The sequence below is a fragment of the Ornithodoros turicata genome, chromosome 2, assembly GCF_037126465.1.
Source record: "Ornithodoros turicata isolate Travis chromosome 2, ASM3712646v1, whole genome shotgun sequence".
NCBI classification, from domain to species: Eukaryota; Metazoa; Arthropoda; class Arachnida; order Ixodida; family Argasidae; genus Ornithodoros; species Ornithodoros turicata.
Window position 1 is genome coordinate 33,555,865 of NC_088202.1, and position 21,028 is coordinate 33,576,892.

General features: G+C 44.8%; 1 protein-coding gene across 2 annotated transcripts in view; it reads left to right on the forward strand.

Annotated features, from left to right (window-relative positions):
* The window catches only part of LOC135385281 (ribosomal RNA processing protein 1 homolog B-like), a 47,947-nt gene extending 27,143 nt beyond the window's left edge, over positions 1-20,804 (forward strand). The window contains exons 7-11 of one of the 2 annotated variants that reach the window (XM_064614499.1): positions 5,557-5,654; positions 13,140-14,094; positions 14,461-14,721; positions 18,396-18,492; positions 20,561-20,804. In XM_064614499.1, the coding sequence (XP_064470569.1) occupies positions 5,557-5,654; positions 13,140-14,094; positions 14,461-14,721; positions 18,396-18,492; positions 20,561-20,727 (1,578 nt within the window). In that variant the 3' untranslated portion in view covers positions 20,728-20,804. Of the gene's footprint in view, positions 1-5,556; positions 5,655-13,139; positions 14,722-18,395; positions 18,493-20,560 lie in introns of both variants that reach the window. The other variant, XM_064614498.1, reaches the window with a different exon arrangement.
* Positions 20,805-21,028: the final 224 nt, after the last annotated feature.

The following is a 21,028-nucleotide window of genomic DNA, read 5'->3' on the forward strand; positions in this document are numbered from 1 at the left end:
ATTCCAGTGATGACCACCAAAATTTTGCTAATGTTCTCTATAACGAAGTTCTCCATATAGCGAAGTTTTGCGATATGTTTACAGACTTCGTTACATAGAGGTATAAGATGCAAGAAAGCACTGTAGTCGGTCAATCATCTCAATGGCTTCCACTGCAGATACCCTGGTCGCTTGTACCTCTTCCTCCCCATCGCTTTCCTCGTCGTGGCTGTCATCTGTTAGCATCTCTTTTTCCAATGCCACTTCCGCACACATGTCGGTGTCCGAGAGCTGTGGGCGAACAGCAACATTGTCATCTGCAGCCATGAAGTCTGCAGGGGCAACTGTGTCCGGGACGCCGACCGTGCTCTCGTAGCTTTCGCACGCCTCGAGGAAGGATTCGTCATGGCACAAGCCTTCGTATGCTTCATCGTCGCATGTCTCATGCTCCGGTGTTGGTTCAACTGTTGATAGAACAAATCCAGCCTTGCGCCAGCAGTTTTCGATCACTTCTTGCTTCACGCTCCACCATGCGCCGGCGACCAGCCATGGGCAGAAGATACATGTATCTTCGATACTACCTTTCGATACATTTTGTGTATCGGTATTAGGTATCGCGTGCCAAAAATGACAGTATCGGAGTATCGCAAACGGAAAATACATTTTTAGTGTATCATGTATTTTAACGATACTCAATACTAAAAAACGACGCAAATAGTGAGACTGTTGTTAGACTTTGGGGTCGGCGGCGCTCGCTCAGGCGGTAGTAAAACCCAGCCCGCAGCGGCGTAGGTATGTCGACTATAAATTCGATTACGTCCACGCACGCGCTCCGTCGTCAAGGTCGCCGGGAGAGGAAGCCCTGGGCCGTGCTCTGTGACGCGCGCGCGCGGCTTCTAGTTTGTTCCAGAAAAATCTCACCCATCTCTTTCTACGGCGGGCGCTGTAGAATGTTCAACTTCAAACGTCAATTATCGCACTGCTGGAAATATAGCTGTTCGGTTCCCCAGGCGCACGGGGCTTGCACGTTTTGGCACAGAGCAAAGTCAGCGGCTACCGGGTAAGTACTGCAGTACCAAACGAAAAGCAGCAGAAGAAAGTTTCAGGTTTATTGGTATCTATAGTCAAGTGCTCACAGACCGGTGCGCATGAAGAACATTATCTTAAAGGGACTATGAAACGATTTTTTTCTTCGTTTCGTTCGAAAGAAGACATTTTTCTGAGTCTAGAACCGAAATTTTACTTTCGTCGCGCGAGCGGATTTCTCGGGAGCGAATTTAAACGGAGCGGCGAAGGGAGGACAGCTGGCGCCGCGCCGTGACGAGCTGCCGAGCGGAGACACAACGGGTAACTTGACGCGACCACGGCCGGCTCAGCAACACGTCATCGTGACGTGTTGCCGAGCCGAGGAATCCCGCCAGGAGCATGCGCCGTAGGATCCCGCGTATGCGTTCATCGGGAGTGGAAATCTCCATGACAGCAGCTTTCGCGCGATCGGCAGATTTCGGCAGTGGCGGCAGCCACAGCGCGAGCTCGCAGCATTACTTGCCATTGTGCAACACCGGTGACGTAACGGGGAACCGAAAAGCGGTCCGTACAGTTACACCATCGGCAGGGAAATATGCGCGGGAGAGGAGGAACGCGGAAGAGACATTTCCAGCGCGCGCTCCTCGCAGAGTGGAGCGATTTCGTCCGGAAAAATTTGTGGCATATTAGTTTCTCTGCGGGAAGAACAGTTTCCATCGAAAAAAAGTATGGGGGTTCGGGAAATTTCATAGTTCCTTTAAAGAATTGTTTTTTTGCTAGGCTGCTTATGGAAGCGATCGTTTGAACGTACCCATGGCTTCAGTCCAATCTAAAGTTCTAACAAAGCTAGCGTCTCAGACAGTGCAGCTTCACTAAATCCGTGCGGTCGGACACGTTTAAGCCCTTTCAGAAAGAGTGCGCTAAAAATACACTAAAGGTTCCAGAAATAACAGATAAATGTTTTTGCTTCCCTAATCATATTACCAGCTTTATAATATTGGGATTTCAGTGATGTAAACTTCGCTAATCATAACACCAGCTTTATTATACTAGGGATTTCAGTGATGTATCGAAGTATCGACGATACAGTATCGACCATCTGTATCGAAAATCAATTTCGGTTGTGTATCTTGTATCGGTATCGGAAATACAATTTTTGAGGGTATCAAGTATCGGTATCGAAGATACCGAAGTATCGTGCCCAGCCCTGCCGGTGACCATCTCCGTGGCTTGACGGACGTCAATCTTCGTAGGCCTCGGAACATTTGCCTTGATGTTGATAAGAATCCTTTCAATCATCCGCCGTCTATAGTGAAAAAATTGGAACCCTAGAAAGGGACCGAGGGGGACAACACGACACGTTCCCGAGAACGTGTCGTGTCGTCCCTCCTCTGTCCCTTTCTCGGGTTCCAATTTTTTCACCATGTACCAGCTGGCCTGCACCCTTGCCCTTTTGCCATCGCCGTCTATAGTGTGACTTTGCAGATCGAATCATACCCTGGTTGAGTGGCTGAACTATTGAAGTGCAGTTTGGAGGGAGAAGCACGACCCAAACGTGGCTTATCCTGGGAATCTTGGAATGGGCTGAGCAGTTGTCTAAGAAAAGCACGATATGCCTTTCCTTGCCTTTCATGATCCTGTCCACCCGTGTCAACCACTCCGTGAAGATCGCGGACGTCATCCATGCTTTCTGGTTATGTTAGTAGTCCGCGGGAAGGCTGCGCATGTTTCTGAAGGCATGTGGCTTGCGGGATCTTCCTATCACAAGCGGCTTCAATTTCATTGTGCCCGTCATGTTGCAACAGAACAACACAGTGATCCGCTCCTTGGATTTTTTTCCACCTTTGCATTTGTCCCCCTTCAAAGTCAGCATGCGTTCACGAAGCAACTTAGCGCGGTTTCGTCAGCATTAAATATGTCATCTGGATCATATTCCGAGAGTATCTTCAGCATTTCGTGCTCTTGCCATCACTGTGCGATGTCTTGCCGGGACGAGTTTTCTTCTCCTGCGACGCCTTTGAACACAACGTCGTGCCGGGAACGAAATGCGCGGAGCCAACCTTGGGTCGCCTTGGATTGCTCGTCGACGCCATAGATAACTGCAAAGTCCCTGGCTTTAACAAACAGCATGGGACCAGACACACGGATGTCTTGGGATCTTACTTCCAAAAACCACTTGTAGACAGACTTTTCGATGTCCTCGAAGTTAGCAGTTCTGATCCTTTTCCGGGACGTCGAACCTCCATTGTATTCGCATTGAATCTTGTCACGATTTTTGAGAAATGTCGAAAGCATCAATGCACTTATCCCAAAGTCCTTTGCAATGTTGCTTTTCTTTTGTCCACTGTCCACTGCTCTCACGACGGAGATCTTTTCGTTCAACGGAAACTGACGTTGTTTCGCGGTCGGTCTGGCGGCCATGACTTCCTTAGACTCGGGGAGGACTTCCACGTTGCCGAACCTCACACCGAGCAGTCCAGAAATGCACAGCGAGTTGGCTCCAATCTCTCGTGCAATCTGTACATGACGTCACGCTAGTCATCCAGAGGTCAAGAACGCATTCTTTTTTTCTCGCTGACGCCTTGGAATCAGGGTCAGTGCTCCCCGGAAGACAGCAACTGGCGTTTGCTAATCCCAGATTAGCGGAGCATGTGCCTGTCATTCTTCATTCTCCGGGGGAACTCTTCGTTGTATGGGTGAAAATTCTGGGCAACAGACTCTGCAATCGCTTCGTAAATTCGGTATGTTCGTTCAAAAGAAATTCGTTGTAAATGTTTTCATTGGGAGCTTGGCAGACTATGGGAGCTTGGCAGACTGCAAAAAAGAAACTAAAAAGGCGTTCGTTCTAAAGGAGTTTGACTGTACAGGGTGTCCCCGAAAATGTGTAATTGAGTTATAGGGTGATTTCATGTCGGTTCAGGCACGGTGGTCCGGTCGACCTCTCTAATTTTTTTCTTTCAAACATATATTAAAGCCTTGTCCCTAGGACGCATATTGGTGCTGAAAGTAGTTGAAAATAATTTGTGGTTATTTTTTAATGAATTTCATTCAGATGTGGGCATTTCGACCATTTCGCTTCCTACGCAGTTTGACGCCATGTATCGTCATAACTATTTGACATATTCAGTTGAATTGTTTTCCATGTATTGTCTGATCCTAAGCTTTGCCTCTGAGGAGATAAAAAATCACAAAGGTGCCTCATTTGTAAAATATGGTACGTTTTGGGAAGCTCACAACTCGTCCCCCTGAAAGTAATCAACATCATTGTGTTCATCTCGAAATGCCCTTTCTTCTCATAGCGAGTACATCGTATTGTGAATTACGGCAACGCCCCCAACAGTCTTTTTGTGAAGGGTGTCTACGGAAAATGTGTAAATTCGACAGCGCGCATCCCATGTATTCCCACTTGTGACATCGTTCATTTTACTCACAAACGTTCTTCATGACGACTCAAAACAGCACATTTAAAAAAATTTGCTTCAGAGGTGGTCGAAGTTACGTTGCGAATGACGTTGAGTTACGAACGTAACTTCGACCATCTCTGAAGCAAATTTTTTTTTATGTGCTGTTTTGAGTCGGCATGAAGAACAGTGTATGTCAGTACAGGCTGGCGTTATATATACAGGGTGTCCCACTGAAAAAGGGCCGAGGGTTAAAGAAAAAATGGAGTGCTCTACACAAATGGAACCAATAGTACGTGCTTGGCAGTTGTGTGGTCTATCCAAAAAGATTTTTTTCATCGCCCCTTCTCAATTAATTAGCGAATGAGGAAGTTGTGGTACATGTCGAAAAAGACGCAACTGAAGTGGTTCGAGGTTGCTATGGCTTGTGGTTTGGTTTTTTCCCAGGTTTAACAATTGGTTTCAGAAGCCACGCGCACCGCAGAGCGCTCCCCATAATTCTGATAGGTGTGCCGTGAAACAGGTGAAATGTCTTCCTCTTGTGTGACGTGGCCCACGGATGGTCTCCAAGCGCCAATCTCAAGGTCAGTGTACGCCAGATGGCGCTGGTATCGTCGCGTGCTGGTGCCGGATTGTGGGCAGCGATCTGCGGTCCGCCCGGCATCTGAAACCCGGGAGAAAACGAAAGCACAAGCCATAGCGACCTCGAACCACTTCAGTTGTGTGTTTTTTTACATGTACTACAAATTCCTCATTGACATCTGATAGCTAAAACCGATAATTAAAAAGTTAGAAAATTAATTACCGCTAATTAATTGACAAGGGGAGATGAAAAAATATTTTGGGATAGACCCCGCAACTGCCAAGCACGTGCAGTTGGTTCCATTTGTGTAGTGCACTCCGTTCTTTCTTTAGCCCCTGACCCTTTTTCGGAGGGACACCCTGTACATACTAAAAACTCTACATGATGTCTAAAGTCATCGTGATTGCTTGAGAAACATTATTGTGTTTGTGAAGAAAGTGCTTGTTGGAATGACAGAAGAACAGTAAAATGACCTCATTTTAGTTTATTTTCGGTTTTAGATTCGGTTATTTTAGGTTATCTTGTGTACGTTGCAAAGGTTGTAAATGAATACTTTTTTTTTCACAGTTTGACTATGAGATGATTGCAAATCGTTTCGTTGAATGCAGCAAGATAAAGAAGATGAAGGCTCCCAACCGTAGCATAATTGCAAATCTTGTGAAGAAGTAAGTATAGCTGCATGGAAATACTTGAGCCTTCTAGTGAAGCTGGTGTTTATGGCTTGTTTTGTGAGCACAAAGTGTACAGTGGGGCTCAATATGTGCCCACTTAAGTGATAAGTGATGTGCCCAGTTCTGCATAAAATGTAATGGCATCAAATCCCAGACTCTGCTGCCATTAAAACCAGTAAGTGATGCCTGCTTGAGAGGTAGTGGTTGATCGTGCACTTACTGCTAGTATGTACTTTTTCTCATGTACAAGCTCAAAATGGGTTCTGGAATGGCGCTGTGGCATTCTAGAGAACTTCCCTGAAGCTCCCTGAGCATACATTGTGTAGATATTTCACACATAAAGTGCATTCTTGTATCATAGCACGCTGTCATGATGTCTTGATGATGGTCTTACTCATTACTACTGCAGTGGTTGTGCTGTGGCTCACTTCAGTTGCACAGTTCCAGAGGTGGGGATTAACGCGTTACATTCGAGTAATGAGTAATGGGTAGGGCTGTGCTAGTAGCAAAATTTTCAAGTTTGAGTCGAGTTTGAGTAATATGAAATCACTGTTTCGAGTATCGAGTCAAGTTCGAGTAGTTGGCGTTCCATTAAATGATAAGTAACGTGTAGAAGCAGGAAGATAGATGTAAAATTTCGAGCTGCTTTAGCGCCGCTTTTTGGCCAAATTCCCCTTAAAAATGTTAATTTGTTCTACAGTTCACAACAAAAAATGAAATGAATCAAGATTATAAGAGCTTTATAAAAACAATGTGCCACCTAAGGACAACATTGCTAAATGAATGTTGAAACCATAAGAGTTTTACAAGTTATGGGTAGGAAAACTGGTCTTTCTACAACTTGCGGTTTAACACTTTCCTTACCGCCGCAAAAATGGCCATTTTTGGGAGGTTTGGCAAATATATTTTTTCTGGCTGACAGTATCACTTCAAAATATGTTGCTGTATAGGAAAATGTAGCCAAATCAATGCCATATCGCATGATGTAAGTTTCATAGACAAAACTATCCATGTATTTCCAAAATTGATTTTGCGACAGCAAAAAATTGGTGCAAACAGCAGAAACCCTTTTGAATATACGGCCTGTATCTTGAACAAAAATGTCAATCTACAAGCTCTAAAATATACAAAATGTGGCAATCTTTGCCAGAAATAATATATGAAAATATGAACCCTCTGGATCAAGAAGTTCATGAGTTGTGGAAAATAGCGTGAACACTGCATGTTGTTCATGTAACTGAGTGACAAAGTTCATTGAATGAGTAAAATGGAAATTAACATCATAATTTCCGCTGAAAACATTAGTTTCAGGCTCAGTTTTCCTGTTGTACCACATATTGCTATTTCACCACTCTTCCACTCCTCCCGGTTAGTTCTGAGACAGGAAGAACAGCAATAGTGGAAGTTATACATGCCTACACATGCAGGACAAAAATCTGATTGTTTAACACCTTCAGAGAAGTTATTTGCGTTATCGAATCCACATATGCTTAAAATGGGAGTATTGCGCATTTGCGCCGCGGTCTGCTGCGGGAACGCGATGCCCCAACCAAGATAGAATCTCCACACTGCCTCCTTGGCGCAGGGTCAACTTCATAAATCGCTACCACAAAGAAAAGATAAAAGTGAAAATGGAACTCATTCTGCAGTGTTTATACATAGTATCCAACAAATGTGACCACTTGTCGAAATCTACTTTAGGGACCGAGCGCTGCTAATAAAACGTCGATCACCGGTGATCGACTCTCTATGGGCGCGGTAAGGAAGCATTCGTACCGGAAATTTTCATAGAGTAGTCCTACACAAGGCTTTCATCCCTTTTCGGTTGTGTGGTGATGCACTTTCTTCACACTTGTTGAATTGAAACAGACTCTCCCGCTGAAGAAACGAAACCACAAAATGCACTCCTCACATGTCGGATACGCTTCCGTGCGCGCGACGCCTCCATGGCCAGCAGTAGCCAGTTGAAGCCGGCTTGCCATTCATAGCCACTACTCAGTCTGTAGCCATGTCGAGGGTCGAGGTTAGCCGAAGCTAATGGTGAAAACAAGATGGCGGAATTGTGAATTGGAAATGCGTGTTTCCAAACGGTGGAACCGTTGTGACAGGTTATATCTTACATGTGATGGACTTTAATGTGGATCTAACACGAGCTCGAAACGATATCGAGTACTCGAAAGTTGACGAGTCACCATTTGTCGAGTCGAGCTCGAGTTGAGTATGAGATCGACTTGACTCGAACTCGAAATTTCGAGTACTCGCACAGCCCTAGTAATGGGCGATTTCATCTCAATTCAGGCAAGCCCGTCCATCGAGGTCCTTCGGTTTTGCTACATATTTTTTGGGTGAAAGCCACATCTTTTTGTGATGAACATTGGCACAAATTTCGGACTTCAAATCGGAGCGAATGCAGAGAAAAAAATTGAAGCGCGACGGTGCCTCATTCGCGAGCACTCGGGTCATTGTTTGAGACAACCCTATGCGCCCTACGGACAAGTGACGGGGACAACATTTTTTCTACCCGTTCTCTACATACTGGACTGTAACTCTGTGGCATAGGCTGATACCTATTACCGCACGTTTGCTTGAGAAAAATACTAAAAGAATATAAATACATGTAAAGAATAAATACTAAATACGTAGCTGTCTGTCAACCTGTGTCTTCTTAACGCGATATCTCGTGTCTGCGGAAATGGGAATACGCCCGACAGTACAAGAAAGAGTTTGGGATTATTCACTTGCATGTGAAAATGCAGGAAATAAATGGTAACGTGGATATACAGACGTTAGCGCACGCCTGTGGTGTATTAATCCAGCCTGCGAGATGTCACTGTGTACCATGTGTCGCCTTTTCGCTCCGTTGTGGTTGTCAAATGTTTTTGGTCCCTACAAGCTTTATGCCGCTTGAAAGGCAATAGAATATGAATGAATTATATTTTTTTCGAGAAAATAAAACGTGGGGTTTTCGAGAAATCGATCCGTGAAGTATGTGTATTTTTCTAGGGGGATCCTGGTTTGCTCCCTCATACCGCCTTAGCTTTATCATTCGCAGTCCTTAACAGCATACCATTAGAAAGAGCACTTAATGGGCTATCTTTCAGTATAAAAATCACGTCGGTCTAATGTCCACTTCACCGACGGGAAGGCTACAAAATTCACGCAAAACGCGCTCTACGGCATTTTTGTGATTTTTTCTCAAGCGAATGGGTGGCAGTAGGTATCGGGCTATGCCACAGAGTCACAGTCCAGTGTGTAGAGAACGGGTAGAAAAAATGTCGTCCCCGTCACTTGTACGTTGGGCGCATAGGGTTGTTTCAAACTTCGGCCCGAGTGCTCGCTGATGGGGCACAGTCGTGTGCGCTTCAATTCTTTTCTCGGCATCCGCTCCGATTTGAAGTCCGAAATTTGTGCCAATGTTCATCACAAAGATGTGGCTTTCACACAAAAAATATGTAACAAAATCGAAGGACCTCGACGGATGGGCTTGCCTGAATTGAGATGAAATCACCTTTATGGTAGCGCACTACATTTTTACCAAGTAGAGCGTAGTGGCATGAAGCATTACCAGGGCTGGGCACGATACTTCAAAAAAGTATCTTCGATGGCAATGCTTGATACCCTCAAAAATTGTATTTCCGATGTCGATACAAGATACGCAACCAAAATTTATTTTCGATACAGACATTCGGTACTGTATCGTCGATACTTCGATACATCACTGAAATCCAGAATCTAATAAAGCTGGTAATACGATTAGGGAAGTAAAAAAAATTCTGCGTTATTTCTGGAACCTTTGCTGTATTTTTATAGCGCACACTTTGTGAAAGGGCTTAAACGTATCCAACCGCACGGATTTACTGAAGCTGCACTGTCTGAGCAGCTAGTCTTGTTAGAACTTTTGATTGGACTGAAGCCATGGCTACGTTGAAACGATCGCTTCAATAAGCAGCCTAGCAAAAAACAATACTTGTTCTTCGTGCATACCGGTCTGTGAGCACTTGACTATACCTACGAGTAAACCTGAACCTTTTTTTCTGTTGCTTTTCGTTTGGTACTGCAGTACTTACCCGGTAGCCTCTGGATTTGCTTATGACTTGATTTTCATAGTTGGCCGTTGTGAATTGTGAGCTGTAGAACAGGTTACAGTGCTCAGGCTAAGCCGGCGGCTATTCTTTCGGCATGACAGATGTAGAATCCACACTTCAAGATACCGTATTTTCTGGATTCTAACGCGCACTTTTTTTCAGAAAAAAATCGTCCTACAATCGCGTGCGCGTTAGAATCAAGTGCAAGCAATTCACGAAGAGCGAACTTCGAAAACGCGACGCAGGCAGGAGGCGCCATAAGCGTCTGGAAGCCCGTAGCATGCGTAGTCCCTACTGGCCCGGTCCGTACCACGTGGTCAGGCACGTGGTGTATCTTGAACAGCCTAAAACAAAACCACGCCGCTGCGTTCATCAACGCAGTACTGCTGATAGCGCATAGCCGTGTCATTCTCGCGACGCTAATCCGCATCTTAACCGATGAAGCAAAAGCGTATTCACTACGAGGCTTCGTTCAAATGACGGGTGATTGCCTATGCGGACACAGAGGGCAACCGTGCAGCATCAAGGAGATTTTCTGTGCCGGAGACCAACGTCCGGGACTGGAGAAAACAGAAAGTGCAGATTCTGGCTTCGAAGTCGACACGCAAAGGATTCAATGGGCCGAGGCACGGTAGGTACCCCCACGTGGAGGACCTTCTTGTCCCTTTCATAAAGGATTTGCGAGCACGACATTTGCCAGTGACGTCAGAAATCATAAAGGTGAAGGCCCTGGAATTCGCAAGGGCTGCGGGCATCCCACGCTCAGAGTTCAAAGGCAGCAGGAGCTGGATAACAAGGTTCATGAAGAGAGCAGGATTCTCATTACGACGCCGGACCACGATCTCACAGAAGCTGCCAGAGGAGTACGAGGAGAAATTGGTTGCTTTTCAGCGCTACGTAATCAACGTCCGCCATACCCACTGCCATTTGGTTGGCCAGATCGGAAATGCGGATCAGACCCCGATTTTTTTTTACTTCCCATCAAATTATACAGTCGAAGAGAAAGGTGTGAAGCAGGTCGCCATTACTTCGACGGGAAACGAGAAGAATCGAGTCATGGCTATGCTGTGTTGTACTGCCGACGGCTTCAAGCTTCCACCGTACCTGATTTTTCGCCGAAAAACTTTGCCAAAGAACGAGTCCTTCGCGCCTGGCGTAATAGTGAGAGTGAATGAAAAAGGGTGGATGGACACCGATCTAATGATTGACTGGGTGGATGTCGTGTGGCGGAAGCGACCCGGTGCTAACATGGGCCTCCGCTCCATGCTTGTGCTCGACTCATTCCGTTGTCACATTTCGGAATGCCTAAAAGACAAGTTGCATGCTTGCAATACGGACCTTGTGATCATCCCGGGCGGGATGACTTCACAATTACAACCACTGGATGTGTGTCTTAACAAGCCACTGAAGGACACTATCCGGGCAGCGTATAACAACTGGCTGATCGATGGGGATCACGTCATGACACCCGGAGGAAGGATGAAGCACGCTTCGCTTCAAAATGTGTCGACATGGATTAATGATGCGTGGAGAAGCCTTCCCCGGACAATGGTTCAGAACGCTTTTAAAAAATGCGGTATCTCAAACGCGCTTGACGGGACGGAGGACGATTGTCTGTGGACTGTGAGCAGCGACAAAGCAACTTCTGACGATAGCGATGCTGAATAAACGCTTGTTCATTGTTTGTTTCAGTGTTTGACAGGGGTGCATTTTCAACTTTTTTTGCGGCTAAGTCGTAAAAATCACCTGCGCGTTAGATTCGGGGGCGCGTTAGAATCCGGAAAATACGGTAAGTGGACGTGCCCTTGCACACTGAGCAGGGGAACATCGGGCAGCGCAGTTCCAGAAGCCGTGAGGTTGGTCCTCTGTAAGGCCGCTATGGATGACGCTGAGCATTTTCGACCCGCCCGCCGTAGAAAGAGACGCAAGAGATTTTTCTGGAACCTATTTCTGGAAGATCCTGGAAAATTTTTCTAGAAACCGCGCGCACCCACGAGCGCATCCCAGGGCCTCTCCTGGCGACCTTGACGGTGGAGCCACGCGCGTACATAAGCTTGGAGCGAATTTATGGTCGACATGCCTACGCCACTGCGGCCTGGCTTGTACTACCGCCTGAGCGAGTGCCGCCGACCCTAAGTATCACAACAGCCTCAATATTTGCGTCTTTTGTTAGTATCGAGTATCGTTAAGATACACGATACACTAAAAATGTATTTTCGATACTGATACTCCGATACTCTCATTTTTGGCACGCGATACCTAATACCGATACAGAAAATGTATCGAAAGATAGTATCGAAAATACATGCATCTTCGATACTGCTCATGACTGAGCATTACTCAGGATTCAGGAACAACATTCCTTCAGTGTATAAACTCTAACGAATTGTGAGAATTGTGCTGTGTAGAAGCTGGAAAAAATCCTGGATTCTTCTACTTGTCTTTAACAATGACGGGAGGTTTACACCGCACCCATGGAGAACACAGAGGAAAGATGTAGGTTGGACCTGTAGGAAGGATGTCGGAAGGACCTGTAGGTTTACACCTGTTGAGGTGTCATGTATAGTTTTTCCACCACCTTTATTTTTGTTTCCCAGAAAATAGCCCCTTCACCTCCAACAAGTGACAAAGTACCAAGGGATTGTCTGTTTTGGAATTGCACTGTGTAAAAGGTCACAGACACGAATACGAGAGACTTGCACTGCCGCAGTTCTACATGCATCACGTGTCCTATGAGGGGTCCTCAGATGATGTCTTGATGATCCCTTGTAACGTTGGAAATTCGAAACATGGAATCCTTAGGTAGCTACCCTACAATCAGGAAGATGTTTGTACAACGTACCTCCGCCGTGTCATCATCTGCTTCAGCTGAATGAGCCGGCGAAGTAATGCAAAAGTAATGGTGGTACTTACCAGAAGTACTTGCTTTAGTAACGCACCACCTACCACACAAAAGTAATGAGTAACATAGTGTGTTACCTTGTGAAAAAGTAACGAGTAGCGGTAGTGCATTACGAAATAAAAGTAACTTCCCCACTTCTGCACAGTTCTGACGGCTGCAGTATCTTCATTTCTTATGAGTTGTGGCTCTCTAAACAATCGTGCCTTGCTCTCCTTCGACTACCTGTGCACGGCGAGGGCGTTATGCAGGTGTCCTGTCTTAAATTATTTGAAACTCCAGAACTCAGTCAGTCCAGTCAAGAGCGGGGTAGCAGTGCAACATGGCCGGTGTCGCACGTTTGGAAAGCATCCACATGGTGCGTTCAGTGTGTTTGGCCCACACCAACCCAGCACATGCATAGATGATGCCTCTTGTTTGTAAACAGTGATACGGTCTAGAGATGCCATGTAGTACTTCATTTAATCACTTTGTCACATATGTCCTTACTTGCAGATTTTGGGAGCTCTCTCAAGGTGTTAATCCACTACACAACATCGACGAAGATAGTGGTAGTGAATTGGAAATTACAGACAGTGCCATTACAGAAGCTGCACAGAGGTTGAAGGACGAAGAAGAGAAGGAGCTGATGATGGAGAGAGAAGAGCTCGCGAAGCTAGCCCGTGCTTCAGCGAAATCGAAGGGTGGGAAATTTGGATTGGATACTTGCAGTGGCATTTACGAACATCAAACCATGACAGACAGCTCAGAAAGCGGTTCTGATGCAGATACTGAGAGTGCTGATGAGGAGGTAGGCGCGGTACAGGCAAAAAAGAAGTTGAAGCAGAGTACAAAGAAAAGAAGCACAGGAAAGCAGAGTAGGGAAGATTCAGATGGTGACAAATCGGGCGACTCGGACATGGAATGTATTGCTGTAGGCAGTGAGGAGAAGCTTTGGGAACAGTTGCAAGTGACCAAGAAAAAAAAGAAAAAACGTCCAGCTAAAGGAGAGGACGACGACATGTATTACGAAGATGTGTTACGGCATGAAAACCAGCGCCTGTCTGATCTGTCACTGCTAACACTTGGAGGAGAGACAGGAGGAGAAAACGAAAGCACAAAAAAGCCGAAGAAACGGAAGAAAGTAGCCAAGGTTGGTTCAGCTCCTGGGGAGTACAGCGTATCTACCGTGAAGAAAAGGAAAGTAGGGTCGCCTGGTGGGAATGAAGACCCCAAAGAACAGGTCGTGCCAGTGAATGAAAGTAGTCCTGGAATAACAAGTGCAAAAAAGAGGAGGAGAAAGAAGAAGAAACATGGTCTTCCCACTGGAAGCTGTGATGCACGTAGTGCTTCTGGCGATGGAGGGGAGGAAACAAGTTCCACAGAGAGCATGGTAACGAAGGATGGACTCACGTGTGGTACTACGCAAGAGGCGGCAGCAAGTAAAGCTCTCAACATTGAGAGCAAAAAGGTAAATAAAAGAAAATCTGTGGACAATCAAAACACAGCAAAAGGTAAAAAAGTAAAAGGAAAACAAGAGTCTAACTTAAACGTTAAGCAGCTTCCCACATCAGAAGTAATTACAACGTCCAGTCACTCTCCTGATGTTTTGAAAACCACCGCCAAGGCTGGACAAAGAGGTTTACAGAAGCACCAGGAGGAGAAGAAGAAGAAGAGAAGGAAGAAGCTTCTAAATCTTAATGACTGCGAAAATGCTCAGCTGTTTTCCAAGGGCAAGGGTCGGTTGCAGCCCGAGGAAAACAGCTCACGTTCTCCCCTCAAAGAAGCGCAAAAGCCCATAAAGACAGGTCCTCAAAGCAGTGGCTCCCCTTCGCAGGACGACTGTGGCAGGGATGTTACCAAGCTGTCTTCTTCACCGTCACAGAAGAGTTTGGAAAAGGAAGACAAATCAACGAAAGTGGTTGACACGATATATCAATCAGGGAATTTAGTGGAGGAGAATGCTGAAGCCGATGTTGTTTTGACTCCTAAGAAAGGGTTGAAGATAAGGAACAAATTTGCACAGTTTGGCTCAGACACACCAACAGCCAAATTTGTACGAAGATCACACCTGAAAGCAGAGACCGAGAGGCCAAAGGTGAGTTGTGATGTTTAGCTACGTGATCTGGACCGTGAAACAATATTTTTTTTCTTCTCCGAGCACTTTCACCAGTGTATCTCGGACTGTCTGTGTAGCATAATCTATGTACGGATTTTGTGCACCATAAAGTAAGGTGACTGTACCGGAGGATGCAATAATGGCAAAGCTCCGTTCGCTGTCAAAATACAAAGCAGCATATTCCTCACAGCTGGCACTCATGTTATAGGTCTCATAAATGGATATATACAAATATGTGGCTACTACCAGTCTTCAGCACACTGTCTCCATTCCGTGACATGCAATAGCGTTGCCACAATATTTCAACTTTCTCCATTTAGAGGAATTTTTTAGATGTACATCACTACATGTCTTGATAGTTTTTAGGAACCATGATGTTTAATGAACATATGACGTTGTTCTGAAGCATATGTAAGAAGGTCAGAAACCACACAAAAAAGCGAATGGTGTCTGTCAGTGGAACAACCTGGCAGAAAATTAGTCATGTTCAGGTTTCAGTTGGGGTGTGGGAACCCCAACATTTGAAGTTGTATCGAGTATAGAATTGAAAAGGGGGGTGGGGGGGAATACCAAATTGAATGTCAAATTGTCATGCAAGGTTTACAATATGTGCCTTTCAACTAAAAGTTTGCAATTTCTAGCCCATGACTTCAGTGTAATTTTTCTTGCATTAACTGTCTCAATTCTTCTGTGGGGAGACCCTACTCTTTAGTGTTACATGATAGTGCTTCCTGCTTTTAGGTGAGTACTAACTGGGTAACTATATTGATTTCAAAGTTTCATGTTGGGCAGTGTCGTAGGTCACTTGTGAAATAAACAGATTGGTGTCCTGCCTCAGCTTTGTTGTAAATGTCCTTTAGCTTCTTTGCTGGGGAAATTGTGCTGTTGAAATTTTTAACGTAAGGGACATCTTTACAACAGCCTTTTTGTTCTTGGGCATTATTTAAGAGTACTAAGAGAGAGTATTTAAGAGAACTTTTTAAAGGCAACCTCCAAGACGCCAAATCAAAATGCCCCACTGGTAGGGCTAAGGTGCATGTGAGAAGGACGCTGCCCCTTCCTCAGGCGAAGTATACACAATAAACTTGGGCTAACGACTGTTTGCCTGTGTTGGTCCTACAGCACTGGCAATTTTGTAAAGCAGGCTTCACCTCATGCAGGAAAGCATTAGGTGAAGCCCACTTTTCGGAGGTGTCGTTTATAGTCGGCAGCAAGTGGAATATTCGGAAAACCGAATATTGGACATTGGATTCGCGAATGGAATACTTGGAGTGAATGATATTTGATTCCAATTCGAGAATTCGCACATTCCTAGTTTCACTACGATGGCCTCAAGTTCCAACGATCTGCAAGTAGTCAAATTATCGACATTAGGATAAGATCTGAGTTGTCAGTGTGTAGATTGAACAAGTGGACGATGAGTGTTTGACTTAATTTCTAAAAAAAAGTCCCCCCTCGTATCAAAATAAACTTTATCGTGTCATTTTTGATCTCATATCGTTGAACTCTCAAATGGGGTAAAGCAAGTTGCATTTGGTTCCCCTTTTGCAGTCCACTGCCTTGATTGTTCTTTGGTACCCGGTGTGTAGTAGTGGACCCAGGTCTTATCAATGGTTAGGAATCTTCGCAAGAAGTCAGCTGGGTTGTGCTGATAGAGCCACTTCAGCTTTATAGCTGACAGAAACACTAGGCAGTTGTTTGAAATGTTTTTTCTGTGCCTCTTTCTGTCAGAGTCAGCAAACGTGGTACCCATCTTGCTCACAGCTTGTTCACCTCAGAGTTATTGAGCAAAGTATTACGGACACGTTCCTTTGAGATGCCAATGGCCTCTGCTATCTCGGACAGTTTCCGTCTGCAGTCTGCTAAACTCATTTCGTGGATTTTTTCACACATTTCTGGAGTGGTCACTTCTATTGGACGTCTAGGCTGTGGTTGACCAGTGGTTCTCGTCAGCCCCATTTTAAACGCTACAACCCAGCGCTTAATGGTCATACTTGATGGAGAAGAGTCCCCTAATGTTGTGTCGATCTCACTTTTAATTTGAGAGGGGATTAAGCCCTTCAAGAAGTAGTATTTGATCACGGCTCGAATATCGAGCTTGTCCATCACGCAGAAATCAGCTGACAAACTGTCTTTCGCTGCCCGTCTCGTAAGCACAAAACAAGATGTTGCCCTCTGACTGTGCACAGGGCCTTCCAAGGGATGAAAGCATAAATTGACACCAAAGAGATTAGCATGGTGGCCCAATCTATACTCAAGGCCCTGAACTTTTCACCCCACCCTCGTATCCATTCCTTAGACTTCGACACCACAAGCATATTGAAAATAAGAAGTATATGATTAGACATGGAGGCAGTGTACATGCTACATTTTCCTCAAACACTTTCCGCCCGTGTGCATATACTGATATGCATGCCCATGGGTATTTCAGTCACTAGTGCAGTGTAAACAGTGCCTCCACATGATAAAGAGGGAATGAGGGACAACAAAGCATAGGTGTTTTCAGACAAAAGTAGTATAGTAAGTCACAATCCATAGTTGTGCTGAACATCAAAGGCATCTCTGTAATAGCTCTGTAATACCCATCACATGTGCAGTTTTTAGTGATCATGGAACATGCTTGTAGTGCCACCAGTGTGAAATGTGTCAACCTGTCAGGGAGCATTTGATTCAATGCTCCCTGACAGGTTGACACGTTGCACACCTGGTGGTGCTACACGCATCCTCAATGTCAGAGTTGTATATAGAGAGAGTTTAGCCATCTTTTGACCTTTTGCCGCTTCACGGGAGGAGCCTCTTTTAATGTCAGAGTTGCTGTTGCACCGCCCAAAAAGCCTGAATCCAAGTGAAATCTGCTTACCAGCCAGCAGGTAGGCACCATTTTGATGCAGTCCGCCGGCTAGTCGACAGGTACTTTTGTTCCGCTCAATGTAATCTGCCAGAATCGCCAGCTTAGGACCCGCAGGCACCTGTGATAAGGGGGCCTTGTTACCAAACTGAAATGATTCATAACAAAGGGTTCTCGAAGCATGCGATATCCCTCCCTTGTCTTCCCCCTTGTATCGTGAACAACGCTTTGCATCAACATGGTGTCTGCGACCAGTTGACGACTGGGCAACAATAGAGTGCATTGAGGGAGGTCATTCCGCAGTGACGTCACATGACACAGTATAAGTTAGGCTCCTCCTAATGACCAAACTCTCTCTATAAACAGCTCTGGCTTAAGGGCTATTCGTGTCGATGATCATTGAAGACTGCCAGTGTGATAGCGATATAACATATCCTTATTACATGGAATCATGAAAATAACTATTGTGAGACATAAATATGAGCAGAGGAAATGATAATATAACATTTAAAACATTATGTCGTCTTCTCATGGTCAAGTGATGGAAGAAAAAGATGCACTGACAATGCCATTCTTACGTTGAACACGACCATTCTGCATGGATGAGTTAGGCACAAATTACAAGATACAGACACTAAATTTCAGCTGTTATGCAAATTTGTTAAAAGCTCCTGGGCATAATTTTCCTATTCATTCCAATTACTGTGTGCGCATTTGTTAATTACCTCGATTTAAGACCTAGTCGGCATGTCTATGTCAGTTAGGATGCTGATGCAACTTTGTAAATACTTAACTTTTTGTGCAGCTGAAGAAAAAGGCAGCTTTGAAGAGACAGAGCTTTTCCGACTCTCTGACATGTGGGAAAAAGGTTAATTTCCTGCTTTCAAGAAACCGGGCTCAAGGTATGTTGTGTGTTGTGAGCACTGTTATGTTTGCTATTCTGACCCACAAGCTAACATGATGTTATAATTTGGCAGCATAATGTACTTAATGTGCACTAATAGATGGAGTACAGCTTTTTGTGTTACAATAACGACGAAGGATTGTCTGCCTGCATTTTCACTCTGCATCTCATCCTCCTCCTGGCTAGAAACTATCGTACTGCCATGAATCCATTGTGTCTTCGGGCATTAACTATGCAAGGGATTTTTTTTTTTTGTGTGTGTGTGTGTGCATATGGTACATCACTTTAGAGCAGTGGTTTGCAAACTTGGTCCTGCAATGTTTCCTGGGGAGTTCTGCGATGTTCAGTGGCATAATCAATGGCATCATTCATAGCAAACACATTCAAAAGAATTGAATTATGGCTAGGGCCCTCTGTTTTCGGGTAAAATCCGATAAAGCCCGTTTTTACCCCCCGATTTACATCAAAAGAGTTCGGGTTTAACCCGATAAAACCCGCAAACCGGGCTTGCGAAAGTGCAAACCAAGGACGTGATCCGCACATGCGCGAACTACGGCAATCGCGCAACCGCTCCCGACTTGCTCCTGACCGCGCTGCGTCTTGCCGGTGAAATAAACAAAACACGTCAGGATTGGATTTATAGACGCTTGCATCTAGGTCCGATTTCTAGCATGAAATGTTCCTTTGGTAGGCATCACCATTTAAAAGTTGCCTTCACCTAACACTTCTGTGTATTGCGGTCAAGCTCACTTCAACGAATGCTTAGTGTTGCTTTAAGTATACGTTTGTGCATTTAGCGGAACTTTTCGATTCATTTATTTGTGTTACGGGAAAGCCATCTTTAACTTATGACATCATACACTTGTTTAGTGATATATTAGGTTAGATTAAGGAGGCTGTGGCAGCTTGCCTCACACTCCCAACTTCATTATCGAAGCGGTAATGGCCTTATTACTCTAACCTAACTTCACTAAACTAACCTAAGACATCATCAACTTGGTTAGTCTAGTGATAAGTTAGATTAATGGGGCCATGACAGCTTCCCTTGTCCCTCAAAATCCGTTTCAATAATGAGGTGAAGCCGCCTTGCAGAATGCCAACCAAAGTAATACTCTGGTTTCGTACCAAAAATGCCCTGTGTTTTGCACACCCGAAGAAATGTAGTCTGCTACATGAAAGCTTGTGTCAATAAGTAAGTTGAAAACTTCAGTGCTGGATTTTTGTACTGTTAGTGCTTTCCGTGGACGTCGACGAGACCCTTTTTTGTGCTGTTACCAAAAATAGCAAAGGAATCAGGAAAAATCACGCTAAACACCGAAGAAACAGAGTTAAGCAATGCTCGTCGCTGCTTGAAGTGGGTTTGCCCGCAATACACGGAAGTGTTAGGTGAAGCCAACTTTCAAATCTTGTAGGGAGTAGTCTTGCATCAGCAAAGTACGCAGAGTAGTAAAGAGGATGCAGCAACAGCCAACAATATACGAGGCATACCAACGCGAGCGCGAACATGCTCTCAACGCTCATTGATGGATGATGCTTTACTGAACATGCAACTTATTCTTTTTATAAACAGGGGCCAGTGCAAGCCTTAGTGGTTATACAGTGAATTATCAACCAGTCTCTTAATAAATATTCTTTCACTTAATTTCAACACTCCACAGAACGACCGCTGTGGCGTCGCTCATGATCTCAGTTGTCTTGCGACGTAAACCCCCAATTATTAATTAATTTCAACAGATAAAAGTATCTTTTTGTTTCACCCAAAAATACATCACTTCCCAGTATATCACCCGATTTTACCCTCTTTGGCAGGTCCTGATTTTCAACCCGATGTTTACCCCCCGATTTTCACAAAAAATAAAACCCGAAAACTCAGAGCTCTATTTATGAGGTACAGTCAGTTCCTCAATATGTCAGCAATTGTATAGGTGCTCGTTGACCTCACAAAGTCTGAGAACACTGCTCTAGAGATGGATCTTCACCATAGTTTGGTGTTTTGATGCTTGTTTGCAAGGTGATATGTGGGAGGAATACCTACTGGATTGTATCTTACCATCAATAACTTTCAGACCCGAAGGAGTACCTGGAAAGCCTGAAAGCGAGCCCTCAAATTCCATTTGATGCCTCCAAAAAGCCTGTGCAGGGGGTGCTGAAGGTCAGAGAGCATTCAAAACAGGACAAATCCTTGAAGTTCACACCATCATCCAAGCGCAGGAGAGCATCAGATTTCTTTTAAATGCATATATTACTCTGTTGCTTGAACTGTGGCCAAATTTGTACAGTAAGTGAGATTAAAATATGTGCCCATGCCCATACGCATCACATAAAATGGAAGACGTTTCCTTTCATTTATCACTGGTTGGTAGTGAAAATGGGGGTGCGGCTCTTTTACTGGATTTTCCTGCATTTTTCTTCACTTGGAACAATTAGTCTAGCACTATTAGTTTGTGTGCAGGAGACTTTGCATCAGAATCAGAAGCCACCTTAACCGGAGCACATACAGCTAGATCATTATATGCAACATTTTCTTTCTATAA